At 37.3% G+C, this 26,718-nt stretch overlaps 1 protein-coding gene across 1 annotated transcript; it reads right to left on the bottom strand.

The window, feature by feature from the left end:
* Window positions 1–16,575: 16,575 nt before the first annotated feature.
* On the bottom strand, window positions 16,576–17,403 carry LOC131935181 (uncharacterized). The gene has a single exon (XM_059291550.1). It carries the CDS (start codon window positions 17,401–17,403, stop codon window positions 16,576–16,578), a length of 828 nt encoding a protein of 275 aa, XP_059147533.1.
* Window positions 17,404–26,718: the final 9,315 nt, after the last annotated feature.

Here is a 26,718-nt window from a genome sequence, read left to right as displayed (position 1 = left end):
ATCCGTTGGTTTTTTTTTTTTTGTTTTTTTTTTTTTTTGTATTTTCTTTATTTGTTTGCTTGTGGCAAATCTTGCCCTCAATTTTGACCAACTTCTAATGCATCGATTTCGTTCAATTCATCCAGATACTTTCTTCTTCGATGGCAATGCATAAATATCTATTTTTAAATGGGAAATAACAAAATTAAATGCTAACGATCACCCGATAGGCTACTATATTCGATAACAGAAGGAGATATATCTGGCGAGACGCGATCTATGGTTCACGCTGAATATTGTGTGGTCACTGTCACAACTGTGTTTTAGAGTAGCCTGTCGCTTGACCTACTTTTTTAAATTGTCGTCATGGTAATGTTGGCTACAATACCGTGATTCCATTTTTTAACGACGGTTCATTGTCATTTAAGAAATATATAATTAAAATCTTTTTTTTTTTGCGTATTATTCAACGATACCGGTCTAGTTTTAACAATGGTGGATCAGTGTTTGATGCAAACTTGCCATATATGTACATTTTTTTGGTCTAATCGCTGAGAATATCGAGCAGAACATAATAAAAGTAAGCAAAACGTGAATTGCTTTATTTAACATTGTTCTAAGCATACTTTATTTAGGGGGGTGAAACGAAGGCAAAAAAATAGCAAAATATATACAGAAAAATGATAATTTCACTTGATTAATTAGAGTGAATTAAATAATCTTTTAATAGCAAAGTGGACAAAGCCCGACACTAGTGGGGGGGGGGGGGGAGGGTTGACAACATGAAGTATACTCATGCGTATACACATACATGTATTATATATATATATATATATATATATATATATATATATATATATATATATATATATATATATATATATATATATATATATATATATATATATATATATGTGGGTAGGGGGTGACACCATTAAGTGTCGCACCGGGTCACACCCGAAATGGCTACGCCACTGAAGATCATACTATAAGTAGCCTTCCCTTTTAAAATCTGTGTATGACTGACACTATTTGGGAGTTCTGTTTATGGTTGCATCAGTGGCGGAACTAGAAAAATTGGGCCACCCCGCAAAAAATTTTTTGGGCCCCATATATATATATATATATATATATATATATATATATATATATACCAAAATACGAACATAGAATACTCAATTCGGGATTGTTCGAAATTTGAAAAATTAAAAATTAAAACATAGTACAGCAACAACACATCATGTATAAGTGCTATTAATCTGTTTTGAAATTCTTATTTTCAATGTTTGACATAATGTTTCCTAATTAGCAAGTCGGTCAAAAGAATATGAAGCAAGAAAGCTTTGTATGTGTAATGGTTTCTCGCCTTATGTTTATTTAAAGTATTTTTGTATTTGTATTATTAGTTTTTAATACATTTCTTTTTTTACTATTTCATTCTTTATTATGTATTTTAAAAAAATAATAATTAAAAGATGTAATTGCTTTTTAATTTGTTTAGTGCAAATTTATTTAAAGTTTCTTAAGAACACACGTATTTGACTATTTAAAAAAAAGGGAAATAGGTCATGGAAGCGGTTTGAACGGTTGCCTATCTTACACACTACAACTTTACGATACAGTGTGTGTTAGCTACTGTAGTACATCACAACTGTAGTAGATCTGTTTGTTTTTTTACAAGAAAATTATTCTTTAACTATAAAAAAAATTGATCATGGTCGGCTGTGGTCCCCTAAACGGCCTGCCCCCCCCCCCCCCCCCGCATCTTGCGGGGTCTGGCGGCACTGTAGTTCCGCCCCGGGTTGCATCTACTACACTAACAAATTCATGTGTTAAATAAATGGTTCTTATTATCTTTGGAGGTACTGTCCCCAACATCTTCAAATGTACATTCATCGAATCCTTCTTGGCAGGAACAATAAATAGTAATTTTTCATTGGCAAATCATGGGTATACATTTTATTGGTACACAAAATGAATCATGCATGAAAATCACTGTATTCAATAAAACTAAACCATTAAAATATTATTTTTATACAAAACAAAAATATAATTATGAATATTTACTGCAAATCAGACAAACATTCAGAAATGCGCGGCAGTCAACTTGAATTCAGTGAGCGTTGTGTTCTAGTATTTCTATCTTCATGCAGCTTTTAAGGACGTGTTCCGTAAGTTTGGCTGATGCTAGACTAGAATCGCTTAACTTGGCAATATAAATATGCAGTTAGGACGCTGCCTCCATTATATTTGTCTGACCAAAAGCAATACTTAGGTTTTCGTTAGAAAGGGTTTTATATCAAAATTTAAAAACAATGCTAACAAATTACTGTAAAATAATTGTAAAACAAAGGTGTCAACATATTTTGTTAAATTATGCAAAAATACTTAGAATAATTGTAAAAATTAAGGTGTTAATATTTAAAAACCATAAACAACATAAAACTTTTAGAAAGTATGAAAATCAGAAAATAGATATTACTCTAAGAGTTACAAGCATTATTTCAGTTTTCTAATATATTCTTATGTAACGAATACGGGAATGGCAGTTCGGGATAGAGACATGACTTTTAATCAGATTTTACATACTTAATTAAAAAAAATAGAATAGAATTTCGTAAAAAAAAAACAATATGTGTATAATAGTACAGAATACTAGTACTTTATAAATTCATATGCGTAAATTTAAAAAAAAACAAATTGCTATTACTTCCGTTCAAAAGAAATTACTAAAAATTTGACAGAAGGCAGGGAATTAGATCTTTTACTTATAGATAAAATTTCGTTTATCTATGTGAAATAGTACTCAAGTTATAGGCTTTTAAAAAACCAAAAGTAAAATATGTTCCACTTCCGGTTGCTTGAAATCGGTGAAAAGATGATACAGAACTATAATTTCGATACAATACTTAAATATGAAGTGTCATCAATCTAGCTGTAACGGTATTCAATTTATCGTGTTCACAGACATACTTTCACACCCATATACGCATACACACAGTCATATAGACAAAATAGCAAAACTATTTTGTTCCGACTCAGGGAGGTGTAAAACATCGAGATTTGTGAAAATCTGGATTTCGAGTTTTTGCACGATTATAATAAGCTACTTCCTCTATACTCCGTATACGAGAAAAAAAATAATTTTATTTTAAAATTGTAACGGCTAATTTTTTTAGTATGAATTATTTAGCTAATTAATGTTTGTCTAACGAAAGTGGAACTTTAGGTGAAAATAAATAGAAATGTAGCCCCAAAGTCAAAATATTATTTTCAAGTTCTTTGAATTTGTAGCTTTTACATCACTGATTCTAAAAATACTAAATTTGTGAAGTATTTTCGGTCTTTAGTTGTTTTTTTTTTTTTTTTTTTTTAAATAAAGAGTAACGCTCTAATTTTAGTAACAGAAAAAAAACTAAAAATATTTTAATTTTCCAAATTTTGTATTTAAAAAAACCCATTAATTTTTAATGGTATTTAATCATACCAGATTTTGAAAATTCGAAAAATATATTTCTAGAGAGTTGTATGTTATAAAAACTAGCTTAGAATTTGTAAAAGAATCATCAATTTATATGTTAGTTTCTTAACCTCAAGACCTTCACAAAAGTTTTTCAAGATGACCGCCGTTGTCATGGCAAACGTTTTTTTTCAGAAGAGACAATAATGCATACAAATACTTTCCTCTAAGTACTCTAGCGTAGGTGAACACAAATAAATAAATAAGGCTTATTAATTAAGATAGACCAAATCTATCAATAAGCTAAAACTTTTCAAAATAAAAAGTTACTTGTATTTTTTTTGGGAGCCGGACGTTTTCCCGAAAGACACTTGCCCGAATGCCGTTTGCTCGAAGGCCGATTTCCCGAATGGACACTTGCCCGATTGCGACAAATGCCCGAATGGACACTTGCCCGAATGCGACAAACGCCCGAAGGGACACTTGCCCGAATGCGACAAATGCCCGAATGGACACTTGCCCGAATGCGACAAATGCCCGAATGGACACTTGCCCGAATGCGACAAATGCCCGAATGGAAACTAAATTGAAACTAAATTTGTATATGAGTTGAATTTAGAAGGTATATGCAATTATCAAGTGGAAGGAAAATACAATGCAAAAAGATAACTTAAATTAATTAGACTTAATAATATTTGGTTATTTTCCTGTTTAAATCTCTCCACCTCTGCTGTAGAGCAGGCAGCGTGTATAGAATGGGGTTGAGGGCAGAGTTGAGGGGAAGGACAAGAACGACCAGCCAGCCCAAAGTGTCCGGACTAAACATGTGTCCGGCCGCGGACATCAGACCCATGACACACACAGGGAACCAGCAGAGGACACTGGACATGACAACCAAGGACAAATTTTGGGCCACTGTGATCTCACGTTTACGCTGTAGTGAAGAATTGATGATAGAGTTTCTTGATAAGGAAATAGATCTAAAGATCATGATCTGTCCAGCCGTGATGAACAAAACCAAAATAAAACTCAGCACAACAAAAACAGAAAATGAAAAGACCCAGGCGTTGTCTTGTTTCATGTTGATTGGCAGGCCTAAACACATTCCTTTCGAAGAGTAAATCTGCCAGTCGGGTTTTATGACTGGAATCAAGGCTAACACAAGACCAACCACCCAGACTACAACAACCAGTGCCATTAAACCTTTAAATGGTATTTTTATAGGGTCAAGCGGCTTTCTGAAGAGAAGGTACCGATCTAATGTGATGAGCAAAACAAACAAGGTGGAGGTCTCGTACGAGAGTGTTGCGAGAAACCCAGAGAACATACACAGGAGACTAGCCCGCCATTGCTCCTCGTGTAACACGTAGTTGTCACGGTAGTATACGTCACTTCCGGCAATAATCGCCAGATAAACACTCATCAGAAAATCTGAGATACTCAGATTTGTTATAAATAAAATGTTACTTTGTTTTAACTTATCCCTTTCAAATATAAATCTAAATGATATGACGACAATATTTCCCAGAAAGCCACAGAAAGCAACGCTGGACAACAATCCTCGTTTGACAATGTCACCCAGCAGGTCGCTACAAGAAGCAACAGCGTCGTTCGGAGCATGACAAGTATGGGATGGAATACCAGGCCCGCTGAACAAATCGCAACACAGTTTAAAGCTATCAGCGAAAATTGCTAAGTTAATAGTTAAGTTTTTTAAAGCTAGAAATGTTTTGTAATCAAATTTTATTTGTGTGTGTCTTATGTCTAGAGTTCCAATGGTCAGTTTGTCGTCCAGCCATGCCATAGTGTCGATGTCAGTGGAACTTAAGTTCACGTGGATAAACGGGACGTAACGAGAACAAGATATTCGGAGAGATTTAAGTTTAGTGGATGAGAGATCAAGAGAAATTAGATTTGGAAATAACTTCATTGAGATTTGGAAAAATTCAATTTCAGTAAAAGAAATATTAAAATAATGTAAATTTTTAAACATCAGAAAAAACGCAGGACTATTGACAAGGTTAATCTGATTAAAACTAAGATCAAGGAAATAAACAGTGTAAAGACTGATACCCAGACTTAGAATTATTTTATGTAGCATTTCATTACTTAAACTACACTGAGACAAATGAAGCTCTAAAAGCTGAGTAAAAGTCACGTGATGGGGTAGGTACACCTGTGATAAGTTTATACCTGAAAGGTACAGGAATTTGGTGTCAGGGTCTAGTGTCTGAAACAGGTCAGTCAAGTTAATATGACTGTGGTCGGTAACTGCTGAAACTCCATGTGTACATGTAAAACCAGATGGGCAAGATTTAAAACAAACCCTTTCGTCATCGCCGTCAGGGCACTGTGGATGGCCATCACAAATGTTGGACAAATGAATGACGCACTTGTTTCTATTTTCAGCACACTTCCGAAATAGTTCTGGGTCTCCAAGAGTCTCCTCTAAAGTGTTGCTTTCATCTTCTCCATATGGGCAGTCGGCATATCCATCATGTAATAAAAAGATCGGTATACAGTAAGACGACGGACATTTGTACAGGCCTTCCATGCAAACAAAATCCCAACAACCCTCTAAATGAGATGAATAGGTGCAGCCTAAAGTTTTACGTGTGTAATGACTTTTTTGATAAACGCATCGAGAGGCCCATTTATATGATCGTACATCTAAGCCTACGTCATTGTCTTCAACGTACAACTCTTTTATTTCTTGACACTTTTGAATTGCCTTCCTCCTGTCATTCACTGAAAAACATACATCGTCCTTACAATCTGTAAACTCTTGTTCCAACAGTTGATGAATATTACACTGGAACATTTTCTCCTGTCTGGAATATAAATTTGTGTAGTTCGTGTGGTTGTAGAACCACAAATTAGGCAGACAAGTTCCATCAGTACAAGTGGTCTCCATACAGCCGCTACAGTTCTCCTCGTCGCTGTTGTCTGGACAATCCGAGATACCGTCACACCTTTTGCTCTTTAGAACACACTTCCCGCTATTCCCGCAAGGAAACCCAGTTTTACAAATGTCTTTCAGTATTGGTGAGCACATGCGCTCATCTTTGTTGTTAGGGCAATGGCGGTGGTTGTCACACACATTCGAGTAGGGTATCAGGTAGCTTATTTCATTTTTAACTTGACTACATCTAAACAAACCAAAAGTATCTTCACTTTGTGAGGACAAACTGCGAGGGTTTAAAGGAAGCACTTTGCTTGTATGCACACGGTCAGTGATAGTTACATTGTGCTTGCTCTCTAACTCACACATATAGAGATTTGTTATTTCTAAATTATGATCCACAAGAACCCAAGAAAGATTCTGCTGCTCAATTGAAGATGATTTACCGACTTCGAACTTCCATACAGCACATGACATTTGTGGTTCGTCGACTCCAGTTGTAAAAGTTGGGCCATTTTGTGTTTTGTCACGTCTCACTAGAGACCAGTTTTCACATAATGACATGTGAATCAAAGCAGACGTGAGATTCAAATGCTCTGGGTTTTCTAAAATAAGTGCGGGTATATTTTCTTGAAGAAATTTTATCTCCTCTTCTGTTTCTAGAGCAACGAGTTTAGCTTTGAAATTTACACCTTCACAATTACTGCGGGCGACACGAAAGTTTAATAACACTGGGAATGTTTCTAGTTTATAGCAGGAATGGATGCCTGAATACGCCTTACTTTTGAAATGAGCCCACCCTGGACTGCACTGACCACACAGAGAGACTGATAATATGTTGTAGTTTACAACGTCATTCCCCGTTGAAATACGAAACGTCGTGTCTGTCCACAAAAAATCCGATAAGTGACTTTCCGGATCAATTTCAATATAAAAATAAAATACTGCTTTGTTTTCTGAAAAAGTCTCTTTCTCTCCGTTGGTCCCATTAAAATTGATAATCACTTTATTAACAGATTTGTTCTTAGATTGATGTTTGTCGAAGTACTCAATCAAAGCTGTGTGAAACAAGTGTAAATTAGACCCATCCGTTTCACTAAAGCCTTGGATGTTGTCAATCTTACTCTCCAGGTCTGATGGGTTTTGATAGCTGTGAAAGCCGACAAGTTCTACAGGAGACTTGTCGTCTGGCTGGTGTGTAAATACAGCGACTCTTGTGTTCATTTTGTCGTCTGGTGGAGCAGGAAAAAAATTGGACACAACCCATTTAGTTCTTGTCTTGTACATTTCGTCCATATATGGAACATAAATAATGAGGTCGATGTGACTAGTGCGGCAGTCTTGTAGAGTATAGGTGTCCTGAGCGAAAGAGCCTAATCGATTGAATATTGTATATATATATATATATATATATATATATATATATATATATATATATATATATATATATATATATATATATATATATATATATATATATATATATATATATATATATATATATATATGGGTGTTTTGGTGTGTGGAGCGTGGTGGTATGTTGAATGTTTGTGTTGGTTACATTAAGTTATATAAGTTTTATTCCACATGGTTTTAATTAATTAATTAATTAACCGATAAATAGTTACAGAAACTTACATGCTAGCAGGCCCGCTAATAGCGAATAGTTAACATTCAACATGTTGCAGGTTGTCACAAGTATTAAGACGTCTGCAAAATATAAATCGGTTGGAAAAATGTTGACGTTATTATATTCTATGCAATTTGGCTTTTAATTCCTAATAGACCACCCGTAATCCTCTGGGTAACTGTGGGTTTCGGGGGTCATCCATAAATTACATCACGTCTGTCACTTATCGTCACAAAAGAACAAGACCCCAGATCCAAAAATACGTCATACCTCAGATGTTGTTGTCTTTTAAAAACGCCGATTTCGGCTGAGCATGGGTCTGATCACACTATCCCTTCATATTTTGAGGACACAGAAACATGGGAATTCTACTTCACCTGCCCTATATCCCGCTAAGTACCGATAGGCAACCTTATCATTCACATCTAAAAAAAAAACCCATTGAAACTGAATTTACGCTAATGGGCCCTAGTATTCTTTCAAATTAAATTTTATCCCAAATTAAAGTAGCCAATTCTATTGCTAAACAAACAAAGATTTATATAAAACAATGAAGGTCTGAAATAGTTTAGTCTAGAAACTCATTATTATCTAGCTTTAAATAAAGTTTTCTAGATCCAAATTCTACGACTTGCTTGGCTTAAGTCTTATTTAATCTTTCCGTATTTCGAGATCTAGAACCTAGATAGGCCTAGATAAATCCCTTGTATTCTTTAATTAGATTATCCTTAAAGCTAAAAATCAAAGATTTATATCAAACTTTAAAGGTCTAACATACTTTAATAAAGAAACTCAATAACTTATTATGGTTGTATGTTTTTATTTGCAATTAATTAATTTTGGTTTGACCTATTTTGAATCTAGGATTGACTTTCTCTTCGTTCAATAGCTGATTTCTAGATCTAGAGAAATTTATTGCATACTCTAATTAGAAGAACTGTTGAAAATTGATAATAGCGTTGGAACCTAATAAAAATAGCAAACGGACGTATTGTTAAAGCTATAGCCGACAGAAAATTAGCTTTATAATGCGTTTAACTTTTAATATAGAAATTCATTATTATCTAGATCTAGATAGTAAGAGTTATCAAGATTCTACGACTGGTTTGGTTAAGTCGAGTTTTCTCGTAGATCTAGAACCTAGATAGATAAATCACTTGTATCTTTGAATTAGATGATCCGTGAAGCTAAAAAGCAATGATGTATATTGTATATTATTGAGAATTGTGAAGTCAAGGGAACTCACTCTTCTTGTATTAGTCTTATATTTATAATGTTATTTTGAGTGATGTCCCTTGTTAATATATATGTTATTGTCCGTGACTTCCTGTTCCTGTTTCCATCATGGTGGCTGATTAAAAGATCTCTATACAAACAACGTGGCTTCTGCGTCAGTGTATTATAATAGAAACAGCTCCAATCTACCTCAATTGGCGACGAGGATAAATCATCCGCAGAAAAAGAGCACATGCTTACTTACAAAGAAGCTTGCTAGAGCATATTGGCTAAGTATTTCTAGGATAATGGCGCTGTATGGCCAAATAAAAGAATTTGATTCGAATGATGAAACAATTCATGATTATCTAGATAGGTTGAGCTTTTACCTTGTTGCTAACGACGTGACGATAGAAGCCAAAAAGAGAGCTGTTTTGTTAACAGTCATAGGGCCTCAACAATTTAGGCTATTAAAGGACTTATGCGCACCAGCTAGTCTAACTACCAAAAGCTTTAACGAGCTGAGCAAACTGCTAACAGACCACCATGCGCCCGCACCACCCAAGTTCCTGTGTAGAGCCAGATTTGACGGTAGGACTCGTCAACCAAACGAATCAATATCAGAATATGTTGCTGCTTTACGTCATCTAAGTGAATTCTGTGAATTCGGGGACACTCTGTCCGACAGACTGTGTGAAAAGTTTGTGATAGGTGTAAACAGCCCTGATGTTCAAAGAAAGTTGTTTCTCGAGTCAGATCTAACATTGGAAAAAACAATACAACTTGCAACTTCATACCAGCAGTCATCCGAGGCGGTCAGATTTCTAACGCCCTCAGGGATCCATGCAGTAAACAGCAGGTTAGTCAACAAACACCAACCCCATCAGAGCATTTCAACTTATGCTAAACAGCCTGCACGTTCAAATCCTAGATCTAAATCTAGTAATAATTATCAAAAATGTCATCGATGCAACGGTCCCCATGCATCTCATCGATGCAAGTTCAATCAGCAACTTGTTATAAGTGCAGTAAGCAAGGTCACATTGCCAAGGCCTGCTTTGCAAAGTCTTCGTCTGTTGCTAAATCTAGCCAGTCAAGACAGTACCGCAACCAAAGGCAGCACTATGTTAACTCTCACCAAGACAACCTAACCCAACCAATGAACCACTCTACCTGTGAAAATGCTCAAACTGATTTGCAGCCGGATTTCAACCTGTTCTCTGTGAAATCAACAAGTCATGCTCCCATCAACGTACCAGTTTTTATCAACGGTAAGAGCATCATCTTCCAACTTGACACTGGAGCATCTCTAACCGTCCTCACAAAGAAGGACTTTGACGCTGTCACAGGAGGATCAGTGCCTCTACAACCATGTCACAAGTGCCTAACAACATACACAGGTGACAATGTTCCGGTGATAGGATAGTGTATGGTTCATGTAAGCTATAATGGTCAAAGTGTTAAACTTCCTCTTCTTGTGGTTGAAGGAAATGGACCACCATTACTAGGTTGGAACTGGTTAGTTGATCTTAAGTTAGACTGGGAGAGTATATTTTCAGTGAACAAAGCAAGAGAACCTAGTTTTACTTCAATAGATAAAGTTATATCTGAAAATGAAGGTGTCTTTGGTAATTCAGGATTACTAAATGATAGGACAGTGAAGATAAGCATTAAAGACACAAATCCAAGATACTGCAAAGCTAGAGTTCCACCTTATGCAATGAGGGATAAAATTGAAAATGAGCTAAGTAGATTGGAATCTAATGGCATCATAAAGAAGGTAGACTATTCCGATTGGGCAACGCCCATTGTGCCAGTGTTAAAGAAGGATGGTTCTGTAAGAATTTGTGGAGACTATAAAGCTACACTGAATAAGCAAATAGAGCTAAATAGGTACCCTATTCCTAACATTGAAGAAATTTCTTTGAATTTAGCAGGAGGAGACAAATTCACTGAATTGGACTTTAGTCATGCTTACACTCAACTAGAACTGCATCCAGATTCAAAAGTCTATACGACAATAAACACACATAAAGGACTCTACCAATATGAAAGACTATGTTTTGGTATATCATCTAGCCCTGGAATTTTCCAAGCTGTCATGGACAGTATTTTTAAGGATATTCCAAATGTTTGTGTTTACTTTGACAATGTGTACATAACTGGTAAGAATGACACTGAACATCTTAAAACACTTGATAAAGTCTTGAAAATAGTTGGTGAAAAAGGTTTAAAGATAAACAAAGATAAATGTCAATTCATGCTGACAGATATTATTTTTCTTGGTTATATTTTAAGCAAGCAAGGCATCAGACCTCAACCTGAGAAAACAAAAGCCATTAAAGAAGCGACCAAACCTGAAAATACCCAACAGCTAAGAGCTTTGTTGGGCTTGATAAATTACTATGCAAAGTTCATAGGGAATCTGTCTGGTAAACTATCACCATTGTTCAAGCTGCTGCAGAAAAATGCAACTTGGAACTGGGGTAAACAACAAGATGCTGCTTTTAATGCAGCAAAAGAAGCTTTGTCTTCTGACACCTTACTAACTCACTATGACCCAGGGAAAAGACTTATCTTAACATGTGATGCTTCACCAGATGGTGTAGGAGCAGTCTTATCCCACATAGATGAAAAGGGTGACAGACCCATTGCTTTTGCCAGTAGATCTTTGAACCAGGCTGAGAAAAATTATTCTCAGTTAGATGGGGAAGGCTTAGGCATCATATTTGGTGTTAAGAAATTTCACAAGTTTCTGTTTGGTAGGGAGTTCACCATCTTTACAGATCATAAACCATTGCTAGGTTTGTTTGGGGAAAACAAACCCCTGCCAGAGCATGCCTCGAAAGAATTTAAAGATGGGCTATCACACTAACTGCATACAATTATGAATTGAAATACAAACCTGGATCTGAGAATAGTGCAGATAGTCTTAGTCGATTACCTTTAAAAAACCAAAGCCTTAGTTATGTACCAGAAGATGTATTTGTTCTTTTCACTATCATGGATAACTCCAATATAAATGTGAATGATGTTAAAAGAGAAACACAAAAAGATGAGTGCTTAATAAAAGTATATGAGTACTGTAAGAATGGTTGGCCTGAAGAGTCTGTGAATGATGACTTAAGGCCATATAAAATAAGAAAAATGGAGTTAAGTCTAGAAGATGGATGTGTACTATGGGGGTCAAGAGTTATTATCCCCAAAATGTTACAAAAAGAAGTTTTAAGAACTTTACATGATACTCATCTTGGTTCTTCCAAAATGAAAAGTCTTGCACGATCGTGGTTCTGGTGGCCACATATGGATGCTGATATTGAAAAATATGTAAAGCTTTGTTCAAGCTGTGCACAACATTCAAATCAACCAGCTACAGCACCTTTGCAAAACTGGGACTGGCCAATCAAACCATGGAAACGTATACATATAGATTTCGCAGGACCCTTCATGAACAAAATGTTCTTAATTATTATTGATTCACATTCTAAATGGTTAGAAGTTAAAATCATGAACACAATCACTGCAAATGATACCATTATAGAACTTAAGGAAATATTTTCAACTCATGGATTACCAGATCAAATTGTTTCAGATAATGGTCCTAGTTTCACTGCTCATGAGTTTAAACTGTTTTGTGTAGCAAATGGTATTGAGCATATAACCACATCACCCTATCACCCTGCTGGGAATGGTTTGGCTGAAAGAGCGGTAGGCATATTCAAAACCGCTATGGTAAAAATGAGTACCGGTAACAAATTTTCTCTCAGAGAAAGAGTAAACAGGTTCTTAGCCAAATACCGCACAACTCCTCATATAACAACAGGTGTTGCACAATTGCGAATTGTTATGTGGTAGGAAAATTAAAACTTATCTTGACCTACTACATCCAACTGTTCAAAGGTCTGTTTCCCAACATCAACATACACAAAAATTAAATCATGACAAAACATCCATTGAAAGAGAATTTGGTGTTAATGATAATGTGTATCTGAGAAATTATGGGAGAGGGGAAAAATGGATGCCAGGTCAAATTGTTCAATGTACAGGACCTGTGTCTTATAAAGTAAAAACAAATGATGGACTTATTGTCCGTAGACATGCAGACCAGTTAAAAATAACTTGTGCAGATAATAAGTGTGAATCTATCAATCCCACCAAATCTGAACAGTTCACACAACTCAGTTTGTTCCACAACCAAGTTCTGTTGATATGAGTGAACCAAGTACTCTAGAGTCAGAAAATGTAAATTCTGGAATTAATGATTTAGATCCTAGACTTCCTGAGCTAGAGAATCCAGATGGTCAGAATCTTGAGTCACCAAATCAAAAGCAACTGAGAAGGTCAAACAGTACAATCAAAGTCCCAGATAAGTTAGACCTATGATTTTAAAGGTCAAAAGGACTTTGACATCATTGTTTTGTATTTTAATTATGCTGTGGCATATTATGCATTTGTTTGTTATGCATTAATTATTGTTTGACCTAGATTCTAGATCTATAAATAACTCCCTTCGACAGCTGATCTTTAGGTTCTAGATCTAGAGAAATTTATTGTATACTTAAATGAAAAGGACTGTTGAAAATTGATATAAGTGTTTGAACATAATAAAAAATAGCAAACAGACGTATCGTTATAGCTATAGCCGACAGAACATTAGCTATATAATGCGTTATACTTACTTTTGAATTAGCAACAAAATCTTGTATGGAAGCCGCCATTATTGTTGTAAAAAGTAAATAAATCAGGTGACGTCACTATTCACTATAAGTAAAGTCATTGTTCTGAACATTTATAATTAATGTAGTTAATCTACCAATGAATTAATCAATAAATTAATTAACGTCTTTAAATTAATTTGTGATTAACAGTCTGTTTAAAGAGAAAATTGTTCTCTATCTGAATACTATTTTACAGCTCTACACATAGTGCAGATTCTCTCCAGTAACCAAACGGACAAACAAAAAAAATATTCAAACATGTAAACAAACTTGAGTTTTAGATAGATATTCCAAAATATTCTAATTTACTACATAAGTAAGCAAACATTATATTACATAACATATAGATAATTATTTTGTATTTAGTAATATAAATGAATATAGTAGTTATCATCCCATCCATTATCTTGTCATATCACAGTGATGCTAGAAATTTGGAAATGTAGGTGGAGATTGATGGTGAGCGGAAGAATGTTCTAAGATATATTTTTATTTTCTTCTTGAGAATTTTAAATAACTGCGTTTTTATAAATGTGGGTGTAGTGTTTTAGTAAATATTTGTAAACTTGAAAGGCATGGTTTACAATAATAATTCGACTTCAGTAAGTAAACACACTACTCACGATCCAAAAATCAGTCACTCATCTCACACCATACACATGATTCATCACATGACAACACACCACACTGCAGTCAGGCTAAATTTACTGCTCAATTGTTGGTTTTCACTATAAAAACTAAAGTTTAATGTTTGCATTACAAGCTTCATTTTTTTTTTACAAAATAAATTAAATGCATGGACTAAGTTATAAATACCATCTGTCTTCACCTCCTACCCAGACATTGTTTATATAAAGCCGACGCTCCCTAAAATAACACAGTCCGGACCAGCGATCGCTTATGTCAATACAATTATTTGATTTTAGCGTTACAAACAGCAGCCGAATTGTGATAAATGATTGAACATCTGTAACCCTCACTCAGTGGGGATGCTTTTACCCACTGAGGTGTTGTGGTTAAGACGGGCTGACCCTGAGATTAAGTACACACCGACACCGACAGTTGTTGTCCAGTACTCGTTTATTTATAGCATCGAGCCATGACGGCGATGCAACACAAAACGAACTAGCCAAGATAGACCAAAAGATCCAAACAATCCAAAAGACCAAAAGATCAAAAGATCAAAAGATCAAAATAGAAAAAGAAACTGTAGCCCTAAAACAAATGTAAAATAAAAAAGTTACATTCAGGACAACACCACGTGTAAGCTCCAATATACACGGGTACAATAAATTATGTTTTCGGCCAGTACACAGTACTGCCAACAAGTACCAATAAGTAGTACTACAAAATAAATACTTAATTTAATACATCACCCTAACTAGTGTGCACATGCAGCACTAGCAGGAATACATAAGTAAGTACTTTAACAAACATAATTTAAATATCTACACTACCTTCATTAGGTCTACATCTTGGTCCACAGACAGCAGCCTTGCGTGTGCGACACGACTAGGCACATGTCACATGACATGGAACACAGGTAATTTCGCTCACAAAAGCATAAAAAAACGTCAACAGTTCAGTTGCAGTCCCACAGGGGCCGCAACCCAATGAATAAAAACTTCATAGTTTTATCCCCCTTTTGGCTGGTAACCATATGTGTTACACAGCCCCCCTCACAAATAAATGTACAATGTTACATTTACATTTACATTTACACTCATACATAATAGTACTTAAAAAAAAAGTTCAGTACACTAGTACACAGACATTAAGTCCTTTCAACTTAAATAGATTATTCCCGGCAAACCGGTAGAGGCTCCAGTGCAGGTACTGGTCACCACTTGATGCGCCAGGTTGAGTCGCTCGACGGGTCGTCGTTGACGGGTTGACCTCCGCAGCTCCACTGGTGGTTCTGGGTTGATCCAAGAGTCATCCTCGTCCGATGCCTCGTCCCTCGCATTCACCTCATCCAGATGTGGGGCTGGCCTGACCATCACCTTGTCTTGTCCGTCCCGGGCGACAACCTCTGGCACGAAAGGCGTTGCCTCCGGCCGAAGTCTAGTTGGGACCACTACCTTGATTGTCAGTTCCTCACCTTCATCTGCCTCACTGGTTGATATGACCTCTCTCCGTCGCTCCCCCTCCGCCACAGTGGGTTCAGCACTCGACATTGTATAGTCGGGTCGCTGCCAACCACGGCGGCGTCCACCACGTCGTCGGCCTCTCCTCCGGCGGCGTCTCCGACCTCTGCTTGTGTCATGTCTGTCTCCCAAGCGACGATCTTGCTCGCGCTGAGACTGACATTCATGGTGTGGCTGTCTACCCTCCTCACGCGCACCCTCCGGCTGCAACCCTCCTCCACGGCGGAACACCCGACAGCCGTACCTCCAGCCGTTAGGCGAGGTAACCTGAGCTGTGGTTGCTCGACACTGTGATGATCTCGGTGGCGTAAACTTGGGCTGGGAGCTCGGCAGAACACGCATCAGCATCCGCTCCCCGACGCTGATGGATTGGCGTTTCCCTGCTGCTGACCCCGTTGCCTAGCTGCTTTTCTCGGACAGTCGCGGACGAAGTGCTTCGTGGACCCGCACCCGTAACAAGCTCCTCTGGAGGGCTGTTGTTTCCGGGCTAGGATATCTGCCACCTTCTCCGCCAGACGGTCGAGTTATTCCTCCGTGAGCATCAGCGGCGTAGTCTCCTGGCGACCAGCTACCGTTACTGCGTCGACCTTCTGCGCCAGACGGTCGAGTTGCTCCTCCGTGAGCATCAGCGGCGGCGTCGTCTCTTGGCGAACAGCTGCCGTTACTGCGTCGACCTGGACAGTCCTGTTAGCTGCTGCCGTGGCTTCGACTCGAAACTCAGTCGTCCCGTCCAGCCTTCTAACAGCTTTCAGGACGTCCCCCAACTTTGGGCTGGCTTCCCCTGGGAAACCAAATGTGCCACGAAGTTCGAGCGCCAGAAGAGGTGAAACCCCCTTGCAGAAAGTGTGATACACCTTCTTCTGGGCATCGGCCTCAGTAAAGCTACGCTGCTGGTTTAGCTTCGTCATCTCTGACCACAGTCGGCAGAGAAATTTTGACGCTGACTCTCTTGGATGTGGAGTGAGTCGGCTGAACTGCAGATACCTGTCATCGGCACATCGAGTGTCGCCAAAAGTGCTTTGTAGTAGGCTTAGCACTTCCTCTGGACTCGTAGCCTGCTTTACATGCTCATAGGCAATCCCTCTCAGGCTGCCTAAAATGCGCGGCAACGGGTTCGGAACGCTGGTGTTCCGCAGCAAACATTGCACTTGGGTTTCCCAGTCCGGGAAACTCACCTCCCCTCCTCCAGTGGGGGGAAGGCCGGTGAACAGGTTCAGCCTATTGTGTGTTGACATGCACACCTCCACCGTCACGGGCCGCTGCGCACTTGTCTGTTCTAGCTCCGCCATCGTAGCCCTCAACTTGGCCAGCTCCTGCGACAACTTCTCAAACGTCGGCTCACCGTGTTCCATCCTACCTCTCAAAGTCAAGCCCCACGTTGGGCGCCAAATGTAACCCTCACTCAGTGGGGATGCTTTTACCCACTGAGGTGTTGTGGTTAAGACGGGCTGACCCTGAGATTAAGTACACACCGACACCGACAGTTGTTGTCCAGTACTCGTTTATTTATAGCATCGAGCCATGACGGCGATGCAACACAAAACGAACTAGCCAAGATAGACCAAAAGATCCAAACAATCCAAAAGACCAAAAGATCAAAAGATCAAAAGATCAAAATAGAAAAAGAAACTGTAGCCCTAAAACAAATGTAAAATAAAAAAGTTACATTCAGGACAACACCACGTGTAAGCTACAATATACACGGGTACAATAAATTATGTTTTCGGCCAGTACACAGTACTGCCAACAAGTACCAATAAGTAGTACTACAAAATAAATACTTAATTTAATACATCACCCTAACTAGTGTGCACATGCAGCACTAGCAGGAATACATAAGTAAGTACTTTAACAAACATAATTTAAATATCTACACTACCTTCATTAGGTCTACATCTTGGTCCACAGACAGCAGCCTTGCGTGTGCGACACGACTAGGCACATGTCACATGACATGGAACACAGGTAATTTCGCTCACAAAAGCATAAAAAAACGTCAACAGTTCAGTTGCAGTCCCACAGGGGCCGCAACCCAATGAATAAAAACTTCATAGTTTTATCCCCCTTTTGGCTGGTAACCATATGTGTTACACATCATTAAAATGAACCGGGAGTGATCTCACCTAAACTTTCTCGAACATTCTTATATAACAATACGGGGGATGGCAACTCGGGATATAGACATGATTTTTAATCCATTTTAATTACTTAAACTTTTAAAAATAGAATAGAATCTGTTAGAGGAAAGAATTGCGCAACAAGTAAATGCCAAACAAAATGTGTATAATAGTGTGGAATATTATTAGTACTTTATACATTTGCATGCGTTTTTTGAGAAATCGGAAATAGCGTAAATTACTACTTCCCGTCAACGGAAATAACTTAAAATTAGACAGAAGGAAAAGAATTAAATCGTTCACTTACGTGTGAAATTTCATTAATCTATCTTAAACAGTACTCAAGATATATGCTTTGAAATATTTAAAGTAGATTAAGTTCCACTTCCGGCTACCGGAAACCGCTGAAAAGTTGAAACAGAACTACAAGTTTGATACATTGTACTTATATATGAAATTTCATCAATCTAGCTGTAACGGTACTCAAGTTATCGTTGTTCATAGACACGCATACACACAGCCATATACATTTAAAACAAGTTAATAAAAAGTCTAGTGACAATTTAAGCGCAATTTCCTTAATTAATTTTTTGTGACCGAACGAATCACCCGTAGATGTTTGCACAGACGAGCAGAGCTAGTCCCCGCCCCCTCGCGAGATGTGCGCGAGTCTTGTCAATGGCAGCGTGTTACAAGTAGACGTTACCTCTCACTAGCGACTGCCTCAGCCGGTGTTGGTTTGGAACTTCACCGCTTCGCTTCTTCTAGAAATAGTTGTATACTCTTAGTAATCTTAGCCAATACAAATTAGAAGAAATTAATTTTTTGTGACCGAACGAAAGGATATTTTTGAAAACTTTCTTCGGCAATATTGTTCTAAATTATGGCAGAAATCGATTGGTAAATGTTTCAAGTCGCTAAGTGGTCTGGTTGCCGAGATATGGGCCACAAACTGCATTTTTTCGAGGCTTTTTGGCTTTTCCGGGAAATCCAGGAAGGAATTCCGGAATTTTTTTGGCCCACAATCATCCTTGGAACTTGCTTAACATATTTTCTTTTGGAACTAGTCCTCGATATTGCTTCGTTGAGGAGGAGATACGACTTAAAGCTGCGGACACACATCCATCCATCCATCCATCCATCCATTCCCAGAAATGACGAGTTAATAATCGCAATTCTCCAGAATGGAAATTGCACTAAAAATTAAAAGCTGATTTTATGCTGCAGTATTTAATTATAATCAGTCTACTTTAAAGAAATGTAATGGCTACAAGCCTGTTAATACTGATTTAACTGTTTTCTATCTTGATTGTGCTACTGTAAAACATATACCCTTAAGAAACAGTGACCGGCAAAAACCGAATTCCAGCTTTCCGCTTTCCCTAGATTGCGGGGGGGGGGGGGGGGGGGGGGGGGGCTTTTGCGTGCGACTGAAATAGGAAGAATTTACACTAGATTGGTGAGTCGATAGACGTTACCACTTATAAAAGAAACCAATTTGTTTTAAAGCGTATTGTACGATTGTTTAATCGTAAAAATGTAGTAACTGTTATCAAGATAGTGCAGGTGGGGGGGGGGACGTTTTTTCGCTAAATAAAATCGCAAGGATTTACACTGGATAGGAAAAGAGATAACCTTTATCACTTAGAAAAGAAACTAATTGCACTAAAGCGCAGTGTACGACTGTGGAACCTTTTTAAATGCTAGTTACGTTAAAACCTGCTCTACCAACTTTGTCTAAGATGGGGGGGGGGCGCTTTTTTGCGAACAAAAATCGATAGTAATTGTACTGGATTGATGCGTAGATAACTCTTTTAATACTTAGAAAAGAAATAAATTGTCTTAAAGCGTATTGTGCAACAGAAAAATAAGAAAAGAGATGGTGTAAATGGGAAGGATTTACACCGGAACGGTGAGTAGATAAATCGTTTAACACTTAGATTATATACCAATTGTAAAAGCGCGTAATGTACATTTTCACTAGCCAGTTTTGTTAAGAAATGACGCGAATAGTTCTTTGAAAGATTCTTACGATTCTCCCGACTTCACCGCGAGGGATCAGATAATTTTACTTGATAGCATTAAGTCTTACCTGAATCACTGTATTAAAGAGAAATACATATCACCGACTCTCAAATCGCTATCCGATCAGTAAAATAGCATAGGGTCGGAGCGGAAGACGATACTCTTGTCGAAATTTTAAGAGCTCAAAACAAAAGTACATTGTACCGAATAGATATTTTTTTATTGCTTGTTTCATAACAAGACCTAATACTGCAATGTTCTTATAGTTAAGGCCACTAGACCTACTAAATGATGTGAAAATGGTACAACACAGCGATTGCTAACGGGGAAAATATTTAGCACTTTCTTTTGCTACAGGTCAAAGCACCTGTCAACAAAATTATTTTATGTATTTCTAGCCTTAGTCCTTGCACACAACGTACACTTCACAGCATCCGTCAACAAAAATATTTTAACTATTTCTAACCTTAGTCCTTGTACACGACTTACACAGCGTATTCTTATTGGCACAGCTGATGATTTCCGGGTGTTGGTCAACTTTCAGATTTTTACAGAGAATATCCTTTCAACCTTTCTGTCTTTAAAAAGAGATTCATAATTTACACAGCCGATTATTCCAAAAAACAAAAAATAAAACAAAGACAGTTTGTTTTTAATAACGGTAAGGCAATAGATTGCTTTATCTCCCAAAAGGTCACTGTGAAGAAAGAAATTTCACCATCTAAATTTAATGAAGCAATCATTTTACATTGTTTTACTAAATGTCGACAGATATATTCATTAGTACGTGACAATTGGACTAGTAATTATAATAATAACATATTGTGGTAGTATATTTTATCTGATATTTCAAAGGGGGCGAAAAACTTATGAATAATTGCTAGTTTTGAGGGCTTTTCGTGATTGTTTTTCGTTTAATCTCAGATAGGTGAATATTAAAAAAGAAGGAATATTTTAAAGGTTATTTAATGACCTAAACATATTAATTCCATCCGTTTAATTATTCAACGTAAACTGCAAACAATTTATAGATGCACTGACGCTTGTGTATTGCAATCTTAGTGCTAAAACAAACTTATAACTAATATCTGATTTGAAAAAGGAGTTAAGTATTATCATGTGGTGGCTACGTGTTGCTAGTTTATGTTTGGTTACGAGTGGTAAGTATGGAAAATATGTACGTAATTTTTTAAGCATTATAAAACTTGAACAGCGCTAGAAAAGGAAAGTATATAAAGGTGGTCAAAATTTGAAACAAGTGGCTGTGGTGTGGTCAGTGGCTTTGAACTTTTGAAGATAAATAGAAAAAGGATCTGTTTTTTTAAAGCTTTTATTGTTATTAATTTGAATATACGGATAAAAACATGCAATGTCATATATTACAGTAATTTCCTCCATGACCAAGTTCCCCCTCAAGGACTGCAGGTCTGGAAACTTTGATCTGTTGTTTCATGTCGGTTCTGTAGACGCCCACCAAAAGACGAGACTCAAGGCTATTGTAAATCTTTTTTCTCCAAGTGACCACAACAAGAACCTCAGGCTTGCTTTGTTCCTTGCTGGACACGACAACGGTTTTAAAACTTTGATTGACTTTCAAGATCACAGCAGCTTCACGGATGTCATTAGTATCATAGACGGTCTTAAGACAGAAGATGAAATAAATCTTCAGTTTGTTGATTCAATTTTAAACCACTCCATGAATTATCTTCAGACACACGAGGACATGAACAGAAACAAAACTCAAGCGATTCTAATTCTCTGTGAGTATTGTCTGTTTAATGACAGTGCAGATTCCACTAAGACTGAAATAGATCTAGAACTAAATGATGGGGTAGCTCATACGTTTATAATACAAGTTTCTGAATTTCAAGACCTGACCAAAGAGATTGAGAAGTACGGGTTGTTTGTCATGACGTCTTTAGATGACGATCTGGTGGACAACCAGTATCTGTCCATGACTCTTTGTGGTCAGTGTAACACTGGCTGGGTCATGTACAAGAGTCAGACGAACCCTGACCTACAGTCCTGTTATAAACTTGCAGTATCGGAGTCACTAGTGAGTCATAAAACAGCGTCATATATGTGTACACGTCTCAATTCTCAACTGGTTGTCATGGAAACAAAGGAAGAATTTGAGTTTATAATAGAATTGTTGTCAGACTTTCCAAATAAAACAAAAGCAAAGCTACATACAGGCCGTAACTTGTTTTACTTTGATGAGTTGCATTCATATAATAAACAAAATGTAATTTTATATTGGAGGGAAACACTCCCATTTTTCTATGGTTTATATAAGTTTATACAAGAAAGCAGGATCGAAAAATCAATCCCTGCAGTAGAATTTATATTGAACAGTTCCATGGTCCACGTCGGAGATATCTACAACATTTCAAAAGTTAGGGTGTCTTTCAGCACCAATCAGGCACGAGTGATCATCTGCGAACTTGACCTAGGCCTGTCAACAAATCCATTGAAAAAGATCGAGAATAGGGTCAGTGTAGTAAAACAGAGGGCTACTTTGGATAAAATAAAGCGAGAAAATATTCGAATGTTTGCATGTGGTGAAGGATCAGAAGAAGTGCCGTACAGCTTTGTGTGTGATGGGAGATACGACTGTCGGAACAGCCGGGATGAAGAGCCGTGTTTTTGCAAATTGAATTCTAACAAGGATATTCTGTGTGACAGAGATGTAAAAGAAGTTTGTTATAACATAGAGGGTCACTGTGATGGTGTACCAGATTGTCCTCGTGAAAGTGACGAAACAAACTGTATTGACTGCATGGAAACAACATGTCCCGATGGAAAATGTTTGCCGAGTCTTTGGTCTAAAGATGTTTCACGAGATTTAAAATCAGCATCGCACAAAATTTGTTATCCTGATTTGGTATGCAGAGAAGACGAATGCATCATCCCGCATTTCCCGAAAGCAGTGATGACAATTTGTAAAAATGAAAAATTTCAGCCAGCTATATCTGAACTTCCTGAATCTGAGTCGATGGTCAGCAGAGTTTCCCCACGTTGTGTCCATCTCAAAGGCCGCTACAGCAAGAAACCCATTGGCTGCAGAGATTTGTCTCATTTAGAAAACTGTCAACACTTTGTCTGTATGGATGGCTTCTTCAAGTGCCGCAACTCCTACTGTATCCCTCTCTACATGGTGAACGACGGTGCCATGGACTGTCCCCAGGGGGATGACGAGAACGAAGACATCTACAACGAGATCTCCAGACCCGGCTTATTCCAGTGTCACAACTCCTATATCCTGCTTCACCCTGTTCACGTGTGTGACGGTCACCCACACTGTCCCAGGGGTGATGACGAAATGAACTGTTTTGAGAAATGTCCGTTAGGGTTTACCTGTAAATGGGGCGTCACAGCAGTCACAGATCTCGACCTGGTGGATTACTCTAACATGATGGACTCAATTGATCCAAGAACTAAAGTCTTACATTTATCGGGTTTCAATTTAACGTGGTTCGGTGTCGTACAATCGGTTAGAATTGATCAACTTTATGAAGTACATTTATCTAATTGCAGTTTAAGTTTGGATGCATTTAAAACCATCATGCTTGTGTTGTGGATTAGTAAATACCATATTAATCATCTCGACATTAGTTTAAATACATTTTCTAATGTAACAATCCCTGATTATTTTAGCGAGTTATTATCGGGTATGCCACACCTATATTTTGTAAACATATCACACACTGATGTGGACGACCATTTTGTCCAGAGTTTATTTTTCAAAAACACACATCGCAAATTTTGGATTGATCTATCATTTACTTTGATAGAGAGATTCAGCATTGATATATACAGCCCATTCGAACCATTCCGATATCTAAACCTTAGTTATACGAAGTTAAATTCCCTTACAACGAAAGGAGAAAACTATACAACCATCCAAATATTAGATTTACGACGCACAAATCTTGCTCTAGATTCCGAGTTGTCGAAAACGTTACATAAGATAACCATCACTTCGGCTATATACGCTGATAGCTTTATATTTTGCTGCGATAAATTTAGAGGATCGGGAATCACCGCTTATAATTGTTTCGCACCAGAAGATCCTATCTCGTCATGTGCAAATCTTATCGGTGACACCGTAAAACGTGCTGTATTGTGGTTGGCTGCTGTTTCTGGGTTTATGGGTAATCCTGTCGTTCTTGTCCTAAAATTATTATATGAGAATTTTAACTGGAAAACAAGTAGCGATTTCATGTCCTTAAATCTCCATCTCTCAGATTTTATCATGAGTATCTATTTAACGGTCATCGCAGGGGTTGATATTCACTATCGTGACAGCTTTGAGTTACACGTGACACAATGGCGTGACAGCTCCCTGTGTAGGGTGGCAGGTGTCCAGGCTACTCTCTCGTATTTCACGTCTGCTATCTTTTGTTTCTTGCTAACGATGGACCGGTGTCTGTTGTTCTTTAAAGTCAAGTTAGATGATCACGTGTTTGCTTCCATGTCAGCTGTGGTTACGTGCTGGCTGTTGGGCGTGGCCTTGTCTGTGGTGCCACTGTTCCACCCTAACTGGCAGATCTACTCACTCAACTCGATGTGTGTAGACCCGGCTCTACACGTGACACACGGCACAGCGTGGAGGTTTGCCTTCAGCACGTACATCGCATTTAGACTCACCACCAGCATGTTCACCCTCACAGGGCTAGTTCTCATATTCAAATTTGTTCTGTTTCCTCCTCGATCAGGTGTTGACATCTCCCCACAAGAGGTCACTGTAACCAGTCACGTCTGTCTGACTGTCCTTTCTAATCTTCTCTGCTGGTTACCTGTGGGTGTGGCTGGTGTCATGGCGGCCAGAGGGCACGTGATAGGTCCTGACTCATACGCTTGGTTGATATTACTTTTCGTTCCGCTTCACTCAGCGTTGAACCCTGTTGTCTATATCATACACATTCTTTACAGGAGATGGAACAATTTTAAAAACGGTTCACAAAGTTAAATATCCCCATGTAATAAATATAAAGACATTTTCTCTGCTAAAAAGGGAGATTTAAACAATGGTTCACTAAGTTAAATATTCCTATGTTATAATCGCGTGTACATTTTTTCAGAAGCATGGGAGAATTTTTAAAAACAATTATAAAAAATTTCATAAGAAATATTTTAATAACAGGCTTTTATCTAATAATGCACTAAAAAGGTATTTATATAGTAGTGTATAATTTATTTTCTACTTTTTAGTGCATTATTACATAACAATCTTGTTATTAAAACGTTTTTTTTATGAATTTTTTCAGTACTTTACATGTTTTATTTATACTCGAGTTGCATGGCTAAAAACCATTGCGCACCTAATGAACGTGATGGCGCGTGTCTAAAAGTGCGGAATAGTTTGATGAGACAGCCTACTAATTTGAACAAAACTTTAATTAGTTTTTAAAAAATTAATTAGGCAACCAACTAAGACATATTTAATGTCATGTTGCATTGTCTTCATGTCTTGACCCAATACCAACTACGAACCGTATATGTCAGTTAGAAGTGCTCGTAATTTTGCTCGGGCGTGACGATCTAGACGGGCTGACGACAGACAGAGGAAGTGAGTTAAATAAAAGCTTGTTATAAACACTTTTAAAGCAACTAGCTTTTAAATTGACTGGAAATAACTAAATAATTTGCTTTCTTTAATAAAAAGCTTTTGTCAATAAATATGTAAAAGATCTCACATGCGATCAAAGTCATTAAGAAAGCAAGTTGGTTTTATTTTCTTATTATCAGTGGATTTAACAGCTTGTTGCTATAAAGGTTTTTACCAGCTTTTATTACAAGCTTTTATTTATTTTCCCCTTTTTATGCATTATTACATAAAAGCTTGTTATTTAAACGTTTTTTATGAAAAAAAAATTTTGGTTATATTCTCTACTTGATTCCTAATGTATGAAATAGACATGACTGAAAATATTTGCTTTAAATACCATCAGTAGGTCGCGATATCTGTCCATCAAAGCAGCTGTCCCTGACCACAATTTACTTAAAACAGCAAGCTGATAAATCAAAGGATTGCTCTTAATTTTAATACCTCCTCTTAGTTTCAAACCGTTTTTAAACCATATTATCTGCCCCTAATATGCTTTACTTATTCGACCCGGATGTACGATTGGAAATATCTGGCATTAAACACAATTCACCAGACTGTTAGGGTGATCGTGTCCAGCTAGTTATCTCCCCTTCTGTTATTAAATATAGTAATCTATCGATTAATCTTGTTATGTCCCTTAGTTTCGAAACCGTTTAATTAATTTTCAGTGACTAATTTACATCTAATTAAATTACATCTAATTAATTACACCTAATTAAATTATGAAATAGATATTCATGCATTGTCACTGAAGACAAAAGTATCTGGAAAATTTGAACAAAATCGCTGCATTAAAAGTTAACGATTACAATTTACAACCGCCATCTTTGATTTGCACCCAAACCTTTCGTAAAGAAAACAAGTTAATAAAAAGTCTAGTGACCATTTAAGCGCAATTTCCTTAATTAATTTTT

Source organism: Physella acuta, unplaced genomic scaffold, assembly GCF_028476545.2.
Source record: "Physella acuta isolate Inbredline_101_S28 unplaced genomic scaffold, ASM2847654v3 ptg000133l, whole genome shotgun sequence".
In the NCBI taxonomy this organism is placed as follows: Eukaryota; Metazoa; Mollusca; class Gastropoda; family Physidae; genus Physella; species Physella acuta.
Note: the sequence above shows the minus strand (reverse complement) of the source record. Positions and strands in the feature narration are given on the sequence as shown.